We start from the raw sequence: 17,134 nt of genomic DNA, 5'->3' as shown, positions 1-17,134 counted from the left end.
GGAAAGGTTGTTGTGGGATTAAATGGGGAGTTTTGGGGCTCAGAGGGATTTTGGGGGGTCCTGGGTGGGATTTGGGGGGTCCTGGAGGGGTCACGGAGAACGGGGACCCCCCCGGAGTTGGAATTTGGGAAGATTTTGGGGGTTTTGGGGTGGAAAGTACGCGTGGGAACGGTCACGGGAGCGGCAGCCAATCAGAAGCGAGAGCGCTTGATGGAGGCGTGGCCGAGTCGGATTGTGAATGGCGGGTGGGATTTATGAATGGAGGGCGGGGTTTAGGAACAGAAGGCGGGATTTATGAATGGAGGGCGGGGTTTAGGAACAAGGTGGGATTTATGAATGGGGGCGGGGTTTATTTACGGATTGGGGATTTATGAATGGAGGGCGGGGTTTAGGAACAGAAGGCGGGATTTATGAATGGGGGCGGGGTTTTCCCACCCCATCACCACCTCAGCACCACTCCCGCCCTAATTAACACTAATTACCAGTTATAATTAATTTATTACCAAGAAGAAAAAGGGGAGGGGAGATCCGCTGGAATGGGGGGACCCCAAATTTATTGGGGGAGGGGCGCTCTGGCCACGCCCATTTCCCATGCCCCTCCCCCTCCTTGGTCCCAGGGGCTTTTTGGGGGGTCCCCGGGGAGGAATTTTGGGGTCCCTGAATTTTTGGGGGATCCTGAGAAGATTTTTGGGGGTCCCATAAAAATTTGGGATCATCCCAGGTGAGATTTTGAGGGTCCCAGAGCAAAGGAACCACCCCAAAATCCCTCTTTTCATCCTAAAAAAAAAAAAAAAAATCTTAATTTTGGGATGATTTTGAGCTTTCTGAAAAATTTTTGGGGTCCCGAGTAAATTTTAGGGGGTCCCAGGTGAATTTTTGGGGTCCCATTAAATCTTGCTGGGATTTCAAGTGAGATTTAAGATTCCCAGACCCAAAAAAGCCCCAAAAATTCTCAATTTTTGAGGCGATTTTTGGGGGGATTTTGGGGTTTTTTGGGGTCACTCCTTTTTGGGGTGGGGGTCCCGGGAGCCCCCCAAAAGCAGCACCTGGGCCAGCAGGACCCCATTGCAGGAGGCTGAGGCCGCAAAGGTCGAGGCCAAGAGGAGATCCCCGGTTTCCTGCAGGGAAATTTGGGGGAAATTTGGGATATTTTGGGAAAATTTGGGGGATTTTGGGAAAATTTGGGATATTTTGGGAAAATTTGGGGGATTTGGGGGGCTTTGGAAGGAATTTGGGGGGGTCCTGGAGAGGGATTTGAGCTGAAATTTGGGGATTTTAAAAGGATTTTAGAGAGAATTTCAAGATTTTGGGGGTGGAATTTTGAGGTCCAAATTTTGGGAATTTTGGGGGGTTTTAAGGGAATTTTTGTGGATTTAGGGGGAAATTTGGGGTTTCTAAATGGAGTTTAAGAGGGATTTGGGGTTCAATTTGGGATTTGGGGGGATTGAAATGTTCCTAAAAGCATTGGGGGATTTTTGGGGGGATTTTTGGGGGGTCCTGGAAGGGTTTGGGGGATCTTGAGAACTTTTAAAGGGAATTTTGGGGGGTTTTAAAGGGATTTCAGGGAGGTTTTGGAAATTTTTAGGAGTTTTTGGAGGTCCTGGGGGAGAATTTGGGGTTTTAAGAGAATTTAAGAGGGAATTTAAATAAATTTTGGGGTTTTGGGGGAGGTTTAGGATCCAGGATTTTTTTGGGGTATTTTTTGGGATTTTGGGGAGGGGTCTCACCATAAGGGAGGTGAATTTGGGGTGAATTTGAGTAAAAATTTGGGGTTTTTTTTGGTAGGAATTCGGGAGTTTTTTGGGGTTCTGGGTGGGTTTTAAGAGTTGGGATTTTTTTGGAGAGGATTTTTAGGATTTGGGGTTTTTTGGGGAGGGGTCTCAATATGAGAGGGACAAATTTGGGGGATCCTGAGTGAAATTGGGGTGAATTTGAGTAAAAATTTTGGTTTTTTTTGGTGGGAATTTGGGGTTTTTTGGGGTTCTGGGTGGGTTTAGGATCCAGGATTTTTTTGAGGTATTTTTTGGGATTTTGAGGATTTTTTGGGGAGGGGTCTCACCATAAGGGGGGAGAATTTGGGGTGAATTTGAGTAAAAATTTGGGGTTTTTTTGGTGTGAATTTGGGGTTTTTTGGGGTTCTGGGTGGGTTTAGGATCCAGGATTTTTTTGAGGTATTTTTTTTGGATTTTGGGGAGGGGTCTCACCATAAGGGGGGAGAATTTGGGGTGAATTTGATAAAAATTTGGGGTTTTTTTTGGTAGGAATTTGGGGTTTTTTGGGGTTCTGGGTGGGTTTAGGATCCAGGATTTTTTTGGGGTATTTTTTTGGATTTTGAGGATTTTTGGGGAGGGGTCTCACCATAAGGGAGGTGAATTTGAGTAAAAATTTGGGGTTTTTTTGGTAGGAATTTGGGGTTTTTTTGGGGTTCTGGGTGGGTTTTAAGAGTTGGGATTTTTTTGGGATTTTGAGGATTTTTGGGGAGGGGTCTCACCATAAGGGAGGAGATTTGGGGTGAATTTGATAAAAATTTGGGGTTTTTTTGGTAGGAATTTGGGGTTTTTTTGGGGTTCTGGGTGGGTTTAGGATCCAGGATTTTTTGGGGTTTCTTGGGGAGGGGTCTCACCGTGAGGGAGGTGAATTTGGGGTGAATTTGATAAAAAATTTGGGGTTTTTTTGGTAGAAATTTGGGGTTTTTTTGGGTTCTGGGTGGGTTTAGGATCCAGGATTTTTTTGGGGTATTTTTTGGGATTTTGAGGATTTTTTGGGGAGGGGTCTCACCATAAGGGAGGAGAATTTGGGGTGAATTTGAGTAAAATTTGAGGTTTTTCTGGTAGGAATTTGGGGTTTTTTGGGGTTCTGGATGGGTTTAGGATCCAGGATTTTTTGGGTGTTTTTGGGGAGGGGTCTCACCATGAGGGAGGTGAATTTGGGGTGAATTTGAGTAAAAATTTGGGGTTTTTCTGGTAGGAATTTGGGGTTTTTTGGGGTTCTGGGTGGGTTTTAAGAGTTGGGATTTTTTTGGGGTATTTTTTGGGATTTTGGGGATTTTTTGGGGAGGGGTCTCACCGTGAGGGTGGAGAATTTGGGGTGAATTTGAGTAAAAATTTGGGTTTATTTGGTGGGAATTTGGGGTTTTTTGGGGTTCTGGGTGGGTTTAGGATCCAGGATTTTTTGGGGTGTTTTTGGGGAGGGGTCTCACCATAAGGGAGGAGAATTTGGGGTGAATTTGAGTAAAAATTTGGGGTTTTTTTGGTAGGAATTTGGGGGTTTTTTGGGTTCTGGGTGGGTTTAGGATCCAGGATTTTTTTTGAGGTATTTTTTGGGATTTTGGGGTGTTTTTGGGGAGGGGTCTCACCATAAGGGGAGAGAATTTGGGGTGAATTTGAGTGAATTTGGGATGAATTTGAGGTGAATTTGCGTAAAAATTTGGGGTTTTTTTTGGTGGGAATTTGGGGTTTTTTGGGGCTCAGGGTGGGTTTTAAGAGTTGGATTTTTTTGGGGTATTTTTTGGGATTTTGAGGATTTTTGGGGAGGGGTCTCACCATAAAGAGGGAGAATTTGGGGTGAATTTGAGTAAAAATTTGGGGTTTTTTTGTAGGAATTTGGGGTTTTTTGGGGTTCTGGGTGGGTTTAGGATCCAGGATTTTTTTGGGGTATTTTTTGGGATTTTGAGGATTTTTTGGGGAGGGGTCTCACCATAAAGGAGGAGAATTTGGGTGAATTTGAGTAAAAATTTGGGGGTTTTTTGGTAGGAATTCGGGTTTTTGGGGTTTTGGGTGGGTTTTAAGAGTTGGGATTTTTTTGGGGTATTTTTTGGGATTTTGAGGATTTTTGGGGAGGGGTCTCACCATAAGGGGGGAGAATTTGGGGTGAATTTGAGTAAAAAATTGGAGTTTTTTTGGTAGGAATTTGGGGTTTTTTGGGGTTCTGGGTGGGTTTTAAGAGTTGGGATTTTTTTGGGGTATTTTTTGGGATTTTGGGGTGTTTTTGGGGAGGGGTCTCACCGTGAGGGGAGGAGAATTTGGGGTGAATTTGAGTAAAAATTTGGGGTTTTTTTTGGTAGGAATTTGGGGTTTTTTGGGGTTCTGGGTGGGTTTAGGATCCAGGATTTTTTGGGGTGTTTTTGGGGAGGGGTCTCACCGTCAGGGAGGTGAATTTGGGGTGAATTTGAGTAAAAAATTGGGTTTTTTTGGTAGAAATTTGGGGGTTTTTGGGGGTTCTGGGTGGGTTTTAAGAGTTGGGATTTTTTTGGGGGTATTTTTTGGGATTTTGAGGATTTTTTGGGGAGGGGTCTCACCGTGAGGGAGGTGAATTTGAGTAAAAATTTGGGGTTTTTTTTGGTAGGAATTTGGGGTTTTTTGGGGTTCTGGGTGGGTTTAGGATCCAGGATTTTTTGGGGTGTTTTTGGGGAGGGGTCTCACCATAAGGGGGGAGAATTTGGGGTGAATTTGAGTAAAAATTTGGGGGTTTTTTGGTAGAATTTGGGGTTTTTTGGGGTTCTGGGTGGGTTTAGGATCCAGGATTTTTTGGGGAGGGGTCTCACCATGAGGGGGGAGAATTTGGGGTGAATTTGAGTAAAAAATTGGGGTTTTTTTGGTAGAAATTTGGGGTTTTTTTTTGGGGTTCTGGGTGGGTTTAGGATCCAGGATTTTTTGGGGGGAGGATTTTTAGGATTTGGGGTTTTTTGGGGAGGGGTCTCACCATAAGGGGGGGAGAATTTGGGTGAATTTGAGTAAAAATTTGGGTTTTTTTGGTGGGAATTTGGGAGTTTTTTGGGGTTCTGGGTGGGTTTAGGATCCAGGATTTTTTTGGGGGTATTTTTTGGGATTTTGAGGATTTTTTGGGGAGGGGTCTCACCATAAGGGAGGTGAATTCGGGGTGAATTTGAGTAAAAATTTGGGTTTTTTTTGGTGGGAATTTGGGTTTTTTTGGGGTTCTGGGTGGGTTTAGGATCCAGGATTTTTTTGGGGGTATTTTTTGGGATTTTGAGGATTTTTTTTGGGGAGGGGTCTCACCATAAGGGGGGAGAATTTGGGGTGAATTTGAGTAAAAAATTGGGGTTTTTTTGGTGGGAATTTGGGGTTTTTTGGGTTTTTTTTTTGGTGGGAATTTGGGGTTTTTTGGGGTTCTGGGTGGGTTTTAAGAGTTGGGATTTTTTTGGGGTATTTTTTGGGATTTTGGGGTGTTTTTGGGGAGGGGTCTCACCGTGAGGGAGGTGAAGATCCGGGCCAGGGCCCCCCCAAAGAGGAGCCCTATGGAGACCCCCGAGAGCTGCCCTGTGTGGCCCTGCCGGGCATTGGTGACGATCTGGATCAGCTTGGGGTGGAAAAGGAAATTTTGGGTCATTTTTTGGTCCCAAAAATTTGAGAGCCCCCAAAATCCTCTTTGACCAATCAGAGAGGTTAAAAATATCCAAAGAATGAGGGGAAAAAAATAAATCCACAAATTAACTCAAAATAATCTTGAAATCCCAGGGAAATTTGGTGGGGGTTTGGGCAAAATTTATCCCAAAATAATCCTAAAAAACCACCCCCAAAAAAATCCCTTCAGGACCCCCCAAAATCCCCCCCAGACCTCCCAATTTTCACTCAGGACCCCCCAAAACTCCCCAGGGCTCCAAAAACCCATTGAGGACACCCCTAAATCCCCTTTAAATGCCCCCCAAACCCCTCCAGGACTCCCCAAAATCCCCCTCAAAACCCTTCAAGAATCCCCCAAATTTTCCTAAAACTCTCCCAAACTCCCTTTAACCCCTCCATGACACCCCAAAAAATTTGACATCCCCAAACCCCTCCAGGACCCCCCAAATCCTCACCAAATTCCCCCAAAATCTCCCCAAAAACCCCCTAAAACCCCCCCAAAACCTCCCCCCCAAACCCTTCAAGAATCCCCCCAAATTTTCCTAAAACTCTCCCAAACTCCCTTTAACCCCTCCATGACCCCCCAAAAAAACCCCCCAAAATTTTGACATCCCCAAACTCCTCCAGGACCCCCCAAATCCTCACCAAAATTCCCCCAAAAATCCCCTAAAACCCCCCAAAAACTCCCCTTAAAATCCCCCAAAACCCTTCAAGAACCCCCCAAATTTTCCTAAAACTCTCCCAAATTCCCTTTAACCCCTCCATGACCCCCCCAAAAAATTTGACATCCCCAAACCCCTCCAGGACCCCCCAAATCCTCACCAAATTCCCCCAAAAATCCCCTAAAACCCCCCCAAAAAATTTGACATCCCCAAACCCCTCCAGGACCCCCCAAATCCTCACCAAAATCTCCCCAAAAATCCCCAAAAATCCCCTAAAACCCCCCAAAAACTCCCCCAAAATCCCCCCCAAACCCTTCAAGAACCCCCCAAATTTTCCTAAAACTCTCCCAAATTCCCTTTAACCTCCCAAAAAACCCCCCCAAAAATTTGACTCCCCAAACCCCTCCAGGACCCCCCAAATTCCCCCAAAATCTCCCCAAAAATCCCCTAAAACCCCCCCAAAAAATTTGACATCCCCAAACCCCTCCAGGACCCCCAAATCCTCACCAAATTCCCCAAAATCTCCCCAAAAATCCCCTAAAAGCCCCCCAAAATCCCCCCTTAAAATCCCCCCCAAACCCTTCAAGAACCCCCCAAATTTTCCTAAAACTCTCCCAAACTCCCTTTAACCCCTCCATGACACCCCAAAAAATTTGACATCCCCAAACCCCTCCAGGACCCTCCAAATCCTCACCAAATTCCCCCAAAATCTCCCCAAAAATCCCTTAAAACCCCCAAAAACTCCCCCCAAAATCCCCCCCAAAACTCCCTTTAACCCCTCCATGACCCCCCAAAAAACCCCCCCAAAAAATCTGACATCCCCAAACCCCTCCAGGACCCCCCAAATCCTCACCAAATTCCCCCAAAATCTCCCCAAAAATCCCCTAAAACCCCCCAAAAAATTTGACATCCCCAAACTCCTCCAGGACCCCCCAAATCCTCACCAAATTCCCCCAAAATCTCCCCAAAAATCCCCTAAAAGCCCCCAAAATCCCCCCCAAACCCTTCAAGAATCCCCCAAATTTTCCTAAAACTCTCCAAACTCCCTTTAACCCCTCCATGACCCCCCAAAAACCTCCCCAAAAATTTGACATCCCCAAACCCCTCCAGGACCCCCCAAATCCTCACCAAAATCTCCCAAAAATCCCTTAAAACCCCCCAAAAAATTTGACATCCCCAAACCCCTCCAGGACCCCCCAAATTCTCACCAAATTCTCCCCAAAAATCCCCAAAAACTACCCCAAAAACTCCCCCCAAAATCCCCCCGAAACCCTTCAAGAACCCCCAAATTTTCCTAAAACTCTCCCAAACTCCTTTAACCCCCAAAAAACCCCCCCAAAAAATTTGACATCCCCAAACCCCTCCAGGACCCCCCAAATCTTCACCAAATTCCCCAAAAATCCCCTTAAAACCCCCCAAAAACCCCCCCAAAAACCCTTCAAGAACCCCCCAAATTTTCCTAAAACTCTCCCAAACTCCCTTTAACCCTCCATGACCCCCCAAAAAATTTGACATCCCCAAACCCCTCCAGGACCCCCCAAATCCTCACCAAATTCCCCCAAATTCTCCCCAAAAATCCCCCAAAAACTCCCCCAAAAATCCCCCCAAACCCTTCAAGAATCCCCCAAATTTTCCTAAAACTCTCCCAAACTCCCTTTAACCCCTCCATGACCCCCCCAAAAAATTTGACATCCCCAAACCCCTCCAGGACCCCCAAATTCCCCCAAAATCTCCCCAAAAATCCCCTAAAACTCCCCCCAAAATCCCCCCCAGACCCTTCAAGAACCCCCCAAATTTTCCTAAAACTCTTCCAAACTCCCTTTAACCCCTCCATGACCCCCAAAAATTTGACATCCCCAAACCCCTCCAGGACCCCCCAAATTCCCCCAAAATCTCCCCAAAAATCCCCTAAAACCCCCCAAAATCCCCCCAAACCCTTCAAGAACCCCCCAAATTTTCCTAAAACTCTCCCAAACTCCCTTTAACCCCTCCATGACCCCCCAAAAAATTTGACATCCCCAAACCCCTCCAGGACCCCCCAAATCCTCACCAAATTCCCCCAAATTCTCCCCAAAAATCCCCCAAAAACTCCCCCCAAAATCCCCCCCAAACCCTTCAAGAATCCCCCAAATTTTCCTAAAACTCTCCCAAACTCCCTTTAACCCCTCCATGACCCCCCCAAAAATTTGACATCCCCAAACCCCTCCAGGACCCCCAAATTCCCCCAAAATCTCCCCAAAAATCCCCTAAAACTCCCCCCAAAATCCCCCCCAGACCCTTCAAGAACCCCCCAAATTTTCCTAAAACTCTTCCAAACTCCCTTTAACCCCTCCATGACCCCCCAAAAATTTGACATCCCCAAACCCCTCCAGGACCCCCCAAATTCCCCCAAAATCTCCCCAAAAATCCCCTAAAACCCCCCCAAAATCCCCCCAAACCCTTCAAGAACCCCCAAATTTTCCTAAAACTCTCCCAAACTCCCTTTAACCCCTCCATGACCCCCAAAAAAACCCCCCCAAAAAATTTGACATCCCCAAACCCCTCCAGAATCCCCCAAATCCTCACCAAAATCTCCCCAAAAATCCCCTAAAACCCCCCAAAAAATTTGACATCCCCAAACTCCTCCAGGACCCCCCAAATCCTCACCAAATTCCCCAAAAATCTCCCCAAAAATCCCCCAAAAACTCCCCTTAAAATCCCCCCAAACCCTTCAAGAATCCCCCAAATTTTCCTAAAACTCTCCCAAACTCCCATGACCCCCCAAAAAAAACCCCCCCCAAAAATTTGACATCCCCAAACCCCTCCAGGACCCCCCAAATTCCCCCAAAATCTCCCCAAAAATCCCCTAAAACCCCCCCAAAAAATTTGACATCCCCAAACCCCTCCAGGACCCCCCAAATCTTCACCAAATTCCCCCAAAATCTCCCCAAAAATCCCCTTAAAACCCCCTAAAACCCCCCAAAATCCCCCTCACCCTGCTGAGGATGATGATGGGCAGGTTCAGGGCCTGCAGGGCGGTGACGAAGCTCAGCGGGGTCAGAGGTGACACCAAAATCCCCAAAAACGCCCCAAAAACGGCCACGAGCACCAACCCTGGGGTGGGGGGGAAGGGGACACAAAAAGGGGGTCAGGGATCCCCAAAAAAATCCCCAAAAAATTCCAAAATTTCACCCAAAATTCAGCACCAACCTCGGCCCGTGCGGCCCCCGAAGTGCAGGATGAGGAAGAGGAGGGTGAGGGTCTGCAGGAGGAGGAAGAGCGACTCCCCCCAGGCGCTGTTGGGATTTTGGGGAGGGGGTTTAGGACACCCCAAAAATGGGGGTGGGGGGTCCCAAAAACCCCCCCATACAGGAGGGGAAAAATGGGGAAAATTGCACCTAAAAATTCCCCCAAAATTTCAAAAAAATCTCCCCCAGGTTCACCTAAACGGCCCCAAAATTGACCCCAAAATCCCTCCCAGATCACCCCAAATTGCCCCAAAATTCCCCCCAAAATTTCCAAAAAATCTCCCCCAGGTTCCCCTAAACGGCCCCAAAATTGACCCCAAAATTGACCCCAAAATCCCTCCCAGATCACCCCAAATTGCCCCAAAATTCCCTCCAAAATTTCCAAAAAATCTCCCCCAGGTTCACCTAAACGGCCCCAAAATTGACCCCAAAATTGACCCCAAAATTGACCCCAAAATCCCTCCCAGATCACCCCAAATTGCCCCAAAATTCCCTCCAAAATTTCCAAAAAATCTCCCCCAGGTTCCCCTAAACAGCCCCAAATCTCCCCAAAATTGACCCCAAAATCCCTCCCAGATCACCCCAAATCTCCAAAATTCACAAACTTCCCAGAGCCCCCCACAAAACGACCCCAAATCCTCCCAAAATCCTCTCAAATCCCCCCCAAAACTCCCCCAAATCCATCCCAAACTCCCCAAAATCCCTCAGAGACACCCCCAAAATGATCCCAAATTCCCTCAAATCCCCCAATTCCACCCTAAATTCTACGTTCAACCTCCCCAAATCTCTCCTAATCTTCCCCAAACAATCCAAAATTCCTCCCAGATTGCCAAAAATCAGCCCAAATCCGTAAAATCCCACCCAAAATCCCTCTCTGCCCCTCCAAATCCCCTAAATCCACCCTGAAATTCTCCAAATTTCCCTCAAATCCCCCCAAAATACCCCCCAAATCCACCCTCAAGCCCCCTAAATTCACCCCAATCCCCCCAAATCCATCCCAAAACCCCTCAAGTTCCCCAAATCCCCCCCAAATCCACCCCAAATCCCCCAAATCTGACCCCAACCCCCATAAATCCACTCCCAAATCCCCTCAAGGGTCCTCAAATCCCCCAAATCCCCCAAATCCCCCAAATCCACCCCAAAATCCAGCAACCCCCTCCAAGCGCCCCTCAGATCCCACCTGAACCCCCCAAATCCCCCCAAACCCTCTCAAATCCCCCAAATCCAACCCCAACCCACCCAAATATCCCCAAAACCCCCCAAACCTCCTCAAAATTGCCCTCAAACCCCCCCAAATCCACCCCAAATCACCTCAAATCCCCCAACTCCACCCCCAAACCACCCAAAACCCCCCCAAACATCCCAGAACCCCCCCAAATCCACCCTCAAGCCCCCTAAATTCACCCCAATCCCCCCAAATCCATCCCAAAACCCCTCAAATTCCCCAAATCCAACCCCAAATCCTCCAAATCCACCCCAAATCCCCCAAATCTGACCCCAACCCCCATAAATCCACTCCCAAATCCCCTCAAGGGTCCTCAAACCCCCCAAATCCCCCAAATCCACCCCAAAATCCAGCAACCCCCTCAAACCACCCCCTCAGATCCCACCTGAACCTCCCCAAATCCCCCCAAACCCTCTCAAACCCCCCCAAATCTCCTCAAAATCACCCTCAAACCCCCCCAAATCCCCCCAAACCCTCTCAAACCCCCCCAAATCCACCCCAAATCTCCTCAGATCCCCAATCCCCTCCCAAACCCCTCAAATCCCCCCCAAACCCCTCGAAATCCTTCCCAAATCCCCCAAATCCCCCAACTCCACCCCAAAATCCAGCAACCCCCTCAAAGCGCCCCTCAGATCCCACCTGAACCTCCCCAAATCCCCCAAACCCTCTCAAATCCCCCCAAATCCACCCCAAATCTCCTCAAAATCACCCTCAAACCCCCCCAAATCCCCCCAAACCCTCTCAAATCCCCCCAAATCCAACCCCAACCCGTCCAAATACCCCCAAATCCACCCCAAATCTCCTCAAAATCACCCTCAAACCCCCCCAAATCTCCTCAGATCCACCCCAATCCCCTCCCAAACTCCTCAAATCCCCCCCAAATCCCTCGAAATCCCTCCCAAATCCCCTAAACCCCCCTCAAACCACCCAAAATCCCCCAAACATCCCAGAACCCCCCCAAATCCACCCTCAAGCCCCCTAAATTCACCCCAAAACCCCTCAAATTCCCCAAATCCCCCCCAAATCCACCCCAAATCTCCTCAGATCCACCCCAATCCCCTCCCAAACTCCTCAAATCCCCCCAAACCCCCCTCAAACCACCCAAAACCCCCCAAACATCCCAGAACCCCCCCAAATCCACCCTCAAGCCCCCTAAATTCACCCCAAAACCCCTCAAATTCCCCAAATCCCCCCCCAAGGGCCTCCCAATCCCCCCAAATCCATCCCAAAACCCCTCAAATTCCCCAAATCCCCCCCAAATCTCCTCAGATCCCCAATCCCCTCCCAAACCCCTCAAATCCCCCCCAAATCCCTCAAAATCCTTCCCAAATCCCCTCAAATCCCCCAAACCCCCCTCAAACCACCCAAAACCCCCCCAAACATCCCAGAACCCCCCAAAAAAATCCCAAAAAAATCCCCCAAATGTTCTCCCCTCTGACCTGAAGGGGAATTCCCTGGCGCAGCCGTAGCCCACCGAGCCCCCCAGGGCCAGCAGCTCCAGCAGCACCGAGGGGAGGCTGAGCCCCCCCCCGCTGCGGGACCCCCAAACCTTCAGCAGCTGGGGCACCTTCACTGAGGGGAGAAATGGGGTAAAATCCCAAAAAATCCCAAAAATCCAGCCCAAAATATGGAAAAACGGCTTAAAAATACCCCAAAACGGCTTCAAAATGCCCTAAAATTCCTCTCCCCAGAGACCCCCAAACCTTCAGCAGCTGGGGGACCTTCACTGGGGGGAGAAATGGGGTAAAATCCCAAAAAATCCCAAAAATCCAGCCCAAAATTTGAAAAAACCGCTTTAAAATAGTCCAAAGTGTGGAAAAACGGCTTAAAAATACCCCAAAACGGCTTCAAAATACCCCAAAATTCCCCCCCAGGGACCCCCAAACCTTCAGCAGCTGGGGCACCTTCACTGAGGGGACAAACAGGGTTAAATCTCAAAAAAATCCCAAAAATCCAGTCCAAAATATGAAAAAAACACTTTAAAATAGCCCAAAGTGTGAAAAAATGGCTTCAGAATGCCCCAAAATTTCCCCCCAGGGACCCCCAAACCTTCAGCAGCTGGGGCACCTTCACTGGGGGGAAGAAATGGTGTAAAATCCCAAAAAATCAGCCCAAAACCGCTTTAAAATAGCCCAAAGTATACAAAAACGGCTTTAAAATACCCCAAAATGGCTTCAAAATGCCCCAAAATTCCTCCCCCCAGAGACCCCCAAACCTTCAGCAGCTGGGGCACCTTCACTGGGGGGGAAATATGGGGTAAAATCCCAAAAAAATCCCCAAAATCCAGCCCAAAATATGAAAAAACCGCTTTAAAATATCCCAAAGTGTGAAAAAACGGCTTCAAAATATCCCAAAATTCACCCCCCCAGAGACCCCCAAACCTTCAGCAGCTGGGGCACCTTCACTGAGGGGAGAAATGGGGTAAAATCCAAAAAAAATCCCAAAAATCCAGCCCAAAATATGAAAAATCCGCTTTAAAATAGCCCAAAGTGTGAAAAAACGGCTTAAAAATACCCCAAAATTCCCCCCCAGGGACTCCCAAACCTTCAGCAGCTGGGGCACCTTCACTGAGGGGAGAAATGGGGTAAAATCCCAAAAAAATCCCAAAAATCCAGTTCAAAACCGCTTTAAAATAGCCCAAAGTGTGAAAAAACGGCTTAAAAATACCCCAAAATGGCTTCAAAATGCCCCAAAATTCCTCCCCCCAGGGACCCCCAAACCTTCAGCAGCTGGGGCACCTTCACTGAGGGGAGAAATGGGGTAAAATCCCAAAAAATCCCAAAAATCCAGCCCAAAATATGAAAAAACCGCTTTAAAATAACCCAAAGTGTGAAAAAACGGCTTCAAAATGCCCCAAAATTCCCCCCCAGGGACCCCCAAACCTTCAGCAGCTGGGGCACCTTCACTGGGGGGGAGAAATGGGGTAAAATTCCAAAAAATCCCAAAAATCCAGCCCAAAACCGCTTTAAAATATGCCAAAGTATGAAAAAACGGCTTAAAAATACCCCAAAATGGCTTCAAAATACCCCAAAATTCCCCCCCAGGGACCCCCAAACCTTCAGCAGCTGGGGCACCTTCACTGAGGGGAGAAATGGGGTAAAATCCCAAAAAATCCCCAAAATCCAGCCCCAAATATGAAAAAACCGCCTTAAAATAGCCCAAAGTGTGAAAAAACGGCTTAAAAATACCCCAAAATTCACCTCCAGGGACCCCCAAACCTTCAGCAGCTGGGGCACCTTCACTGAGGGGAGAAATGGGGTAAAATCCCAAAAAATCAGCCCCAAACTGCTTTAAAATACACCAAAGTATGAAAAAAACTGCTTTAAAAATTGAAAATTCACCCCCAGAGACCCCCAAACCTTCAGCAGCTGGGGCACCTTCACTGAGGGGACAAACAGGGTTAAATCTCAAAAAAATCCCAAAAATCCAGTCCAAAATATGAAAAATCCACTTTAAAATAGCCCAAAACAGCCCTAATATACCCCAAAATTCACCCCCAGGGACCCCCAAACCTTCAGCAGCTGGGGCACCTTCACTGGGGGGGAAAATGGGGTAAAATCCCAAAAAAATCCCAAAAATCCAGCCCAAAACCGCTTTAAAATACACCAAAGTATGAAAAAAAACTGCTTTAAAAATTCAGAATTTCCCCCCAGGGACCCCCAAACCTTCAGCAGCTGGGGCACCTTCACTGGGGGGCAGAAATGGGGTAAAATCCCAAAAAATCCCAAAAATCCAGCCCAAAATATGGAAAAACCGCTTTAAAATAACCCAAAGTGTGAAAAAACGGCTTTAAAATACCCCAAAATGGCTTCAAAATGCCCCAAAATTCACCCCCAGAGACCCCCAAACCTTCAGCAGCTGGGGCACCTTCACTGAGGGGAGAAATGGGGTAAAATCCCCAAAAAATCCCCAAAATCCAGCCCAAAACCGCTTTAAAATACGCCAAAGTATGAAAAAACGGCTTAAAAATACCCCAAAATGGCTTCAAAATGCCCCAAAATTCCCCCCCCCAGGGACCCCCAAACCTTCAGCAGCTGGGGCACCTTCACTGAGGGGACAAACAGGGTTAAATCTCAAAAAAATCCCAAAAATCCAGTCCAAAATATGGAAAAACCGCTATAAAATAGCCCAAAACAGCTCTAATATACCCTAAAATTCACCCCCAGGGACCCCCAAACCTTCAGCAGCTGGGGCACCTTCACTGGGGGGAGAAATGGGGTAAAATCCCAAAAAATCCCAAAAATCCAGCCCAAAATATGGAAAAAACCGCTTTAAAATAGCCCAAAGTGTGAAAAAATGGCTTAAAAATAGCCCAAAATTCGCCCCCAGGGACCCCCAAACCTTCAACAGCTGGGGCACCTTCACTGAGGGGAGAAATGGGGTAAAATCCCAAAAAATCCCAAAAATCCAGCCCAAAATTTGAAAAAACGGCTTAAAAATACCCCAAAACGGCTTCAAAATGCCCCAAAATTCCCCCCAGGGACCCCCAAACCTTCAGCAGCTGGGGCACCTTCACTGAGGGGAGAAATGGGGTAAAATCCCAAAAAATCCCAAAAATCCAGCCCAAAATATGGAAAAACCGCTTTAAAATAACCCAAAGTGTGAAAAAACGGCTTAAAAATACCCCAAAATGGCTTCAAAATGCCCCAAAATTCCTCCCCCCAGGGACCCCCAAACCTTCAGCAGCTGGGGCACCTTCACTGGGGGGAGAAATGGGGTAAAATCCCAAAAATCCAGCCCAAATTATGAAAAAACCGCTTTAAAATAGCCCAAAGTGTGGAAAAACGGCTTTAAAATACCCCAAAATGGCTTCAAAATGCCCCAAAATTCCCCCCCAGGGACCCCCAAACCTTCAGCAGCTGGGGCACCTTCACTGAGGGGAAATATGAGGTAAAATCCCAAAAAATCCCAAAAATCCAGCCCAAAATATGGAAAAACCGCTATAAAATAGCCCAAAACAGCTCTAATATACCCTAAAATTCACCCCCAGGGACCCCCAAACCTTCAGCAGCTGGGGCACCTTCACTGGGGGGGAGAAATGGGGTAAAATCCCAAAAAATCCCAAAAATCCAGCCCAAAACCGCTTTAAAATACGCCAAAGTATGAAAAAACGGCTTAAAAATACCCCAAAATGGCTTCAAAATGCCGCAAAATTCCTCCCCCCAGGGACCCCCAAACCTTCAGCAGCTGGGGCACCTTCACTGGGGGGGAGAAATGGGGTAAAATCAAAAAAAATCCCAAAAATCCAGCCCAAAATATGAAAAACCGCTTTAAAATAACTCAAAGTGTGAAAAAACGGCTTAAAAATACCCCAAAATGGCTTCAAAATACCCCAAAATTCACCCCCAGGGACCCCCAAACCTTCAGCAGCTGGGGCACCTTCACTGGGGGGGAAAATGGGGTCAAACCCCAAAAAACCCCCAAAAACTCACCTCAAAATCCCCCCAAGTTAATTCTAAATTAATGTGGGACCAAAAAACCTCAAAATCCTTCTTGGAACCCCCAAAATCCCCTCAGATGCCCCCAAAATCTCACCCAGGACGGATCCTGCCACGATCCCGTAGCCCAGAACTTTGCTCAGGAGGATTTTCAAGCACGGAACTGCGGAGAAAGGACAAAGGTGAGGTGAAATGACCCCAAAATTATAAAAAATTCCTCAAAATCCCTAAAAAAATTTTCTAAATTCCTCAAAATTTGGATCTCCCACACCCAAAACAAAGATGGCGGCGGCATCGCCTCACAGCCAAATCAAAGATGGCGGCGCTTTTTCCCCCCCGCGTCAAAACCAAGATGGCGGCGCCCTACAGAACTCCCGCCCGTAATCAAAATGGCGGCCGCCCCCACAGCCCTTAAAGGAGCCCCAAAATCCCCTTCAAAACCGCCCGAAAAGCCACGAAAAATCCCAAAATCTCAGCCCGCGGCCTCTTCGGCACCATCGAGCAGCTGGAAGTGGAGGAAGAATCGGTCGAAGCAGTGCTCGGGCAGCAGGAACGGGACGAGCCAAGGCCGGAGCGGCTCCATGGCAGCTCCCGCGCTGAGGGAAAATCGGCTGGAAACGCCCCTCGCATGTTGTGATTGGCTGAGACGCCAGAAAATCCCGCCCCTCTAAACACACCCCGTAATTCTATTGGTTAAAATAGCGTAGTTGCCTGTCAATCAAAAGCTACACCAAGCTGTGATTGATCAACGGTTTATTGCGCAACGCTATTGGTAGAGTGGGCGAAAGGCTCCGCCCCCCGCTGGTGCGGAGAGCTGTGATTGGTCAGTTTTTTATTAATACGATTAAAGTTTTAAATCCCCCGAATCCCACAGAAATCCACCAAATTCACCCAAATTTTGTGTCCGGAGCGCTCTGAACCCCCCAAAATCCCTTTCCAAATCCTCCTTTAAAGCCCCAAATGTAGGTGACGAACACAAATTTGCGGGGTCTTGAGTGTTTCGACTTTGGGGGATTCCAGAGGAGTCCAGGCCCCGAGTTTGAGGGACTTTGAGAGATTTGGGGGGTCCAGGGACGTCACTGACTCACTTTAGACGGAGATTTTGGGGTCCCAGAGGGATTCTGGGGCGCTCAACCCATCCAGAACGAATTTTTGGGCGTCCAACCCCCTAAATTTTGAGATTCCGGAACATCCAAAATGAACCTTTCCCCGTTTTTCCTCT

The 17,134-nt window shown here is 47.8% G+C and overlaps 1 protein-coding gene across 1 annotated transcript; it reads right to left on the bottom strand.

The window, feature by feature from the left end:
- Positions 1-478: 478 nt before the first annotated feature.
- Positions 479-16,565, bottom strand: MPDU1 (mannose-P-dolichol utilization defect 1). Its single transcript, XM_074531434.1, has 7 exons — positions 16,408-16,565; positions 16,010-16,075; positions 11,914-12,046; positions 9,212-9,297; positions 8,997-9,115; positions 5,206-5,316; positions 479-1,118 (listed from the first exon to the last, which is right to left on the bottom strand). Exons 1-7 carry the CDS (start codon positions 16,493-16,495, stop codon positions 999-1,001), a joined length of 723 nt encoding a protein of 240 aa, XP_074387535.1. The 5' UTR covers positions 16,496-16,565; the 3' UTR covers positions 479-998.
- Positions 16,566-17,134: the final 569 nt, after the last annotated feature.

The sequence above is a fragment of the Zonotrichia albicollis genome, chromosome 36 (genome assembly GCF_047830755.1).
Source record: "Zonotrichia albicollis isolate bZonAlb1 chromosome 36, bZonAlb1.hap1, whole genome shotgun sequence".
Lineage (NCBI taxonomy): Eukaryota > Metazoa > Chordata > Aves > Passeriformes > Passerellidae > Zonotrichia > Zonotrichia albicollis.
The sequence above is the reverse complement of the archived record's forward strand: the minus strand, read 5'-3'. Positions and strand labels throughout refer to the sequence as shown.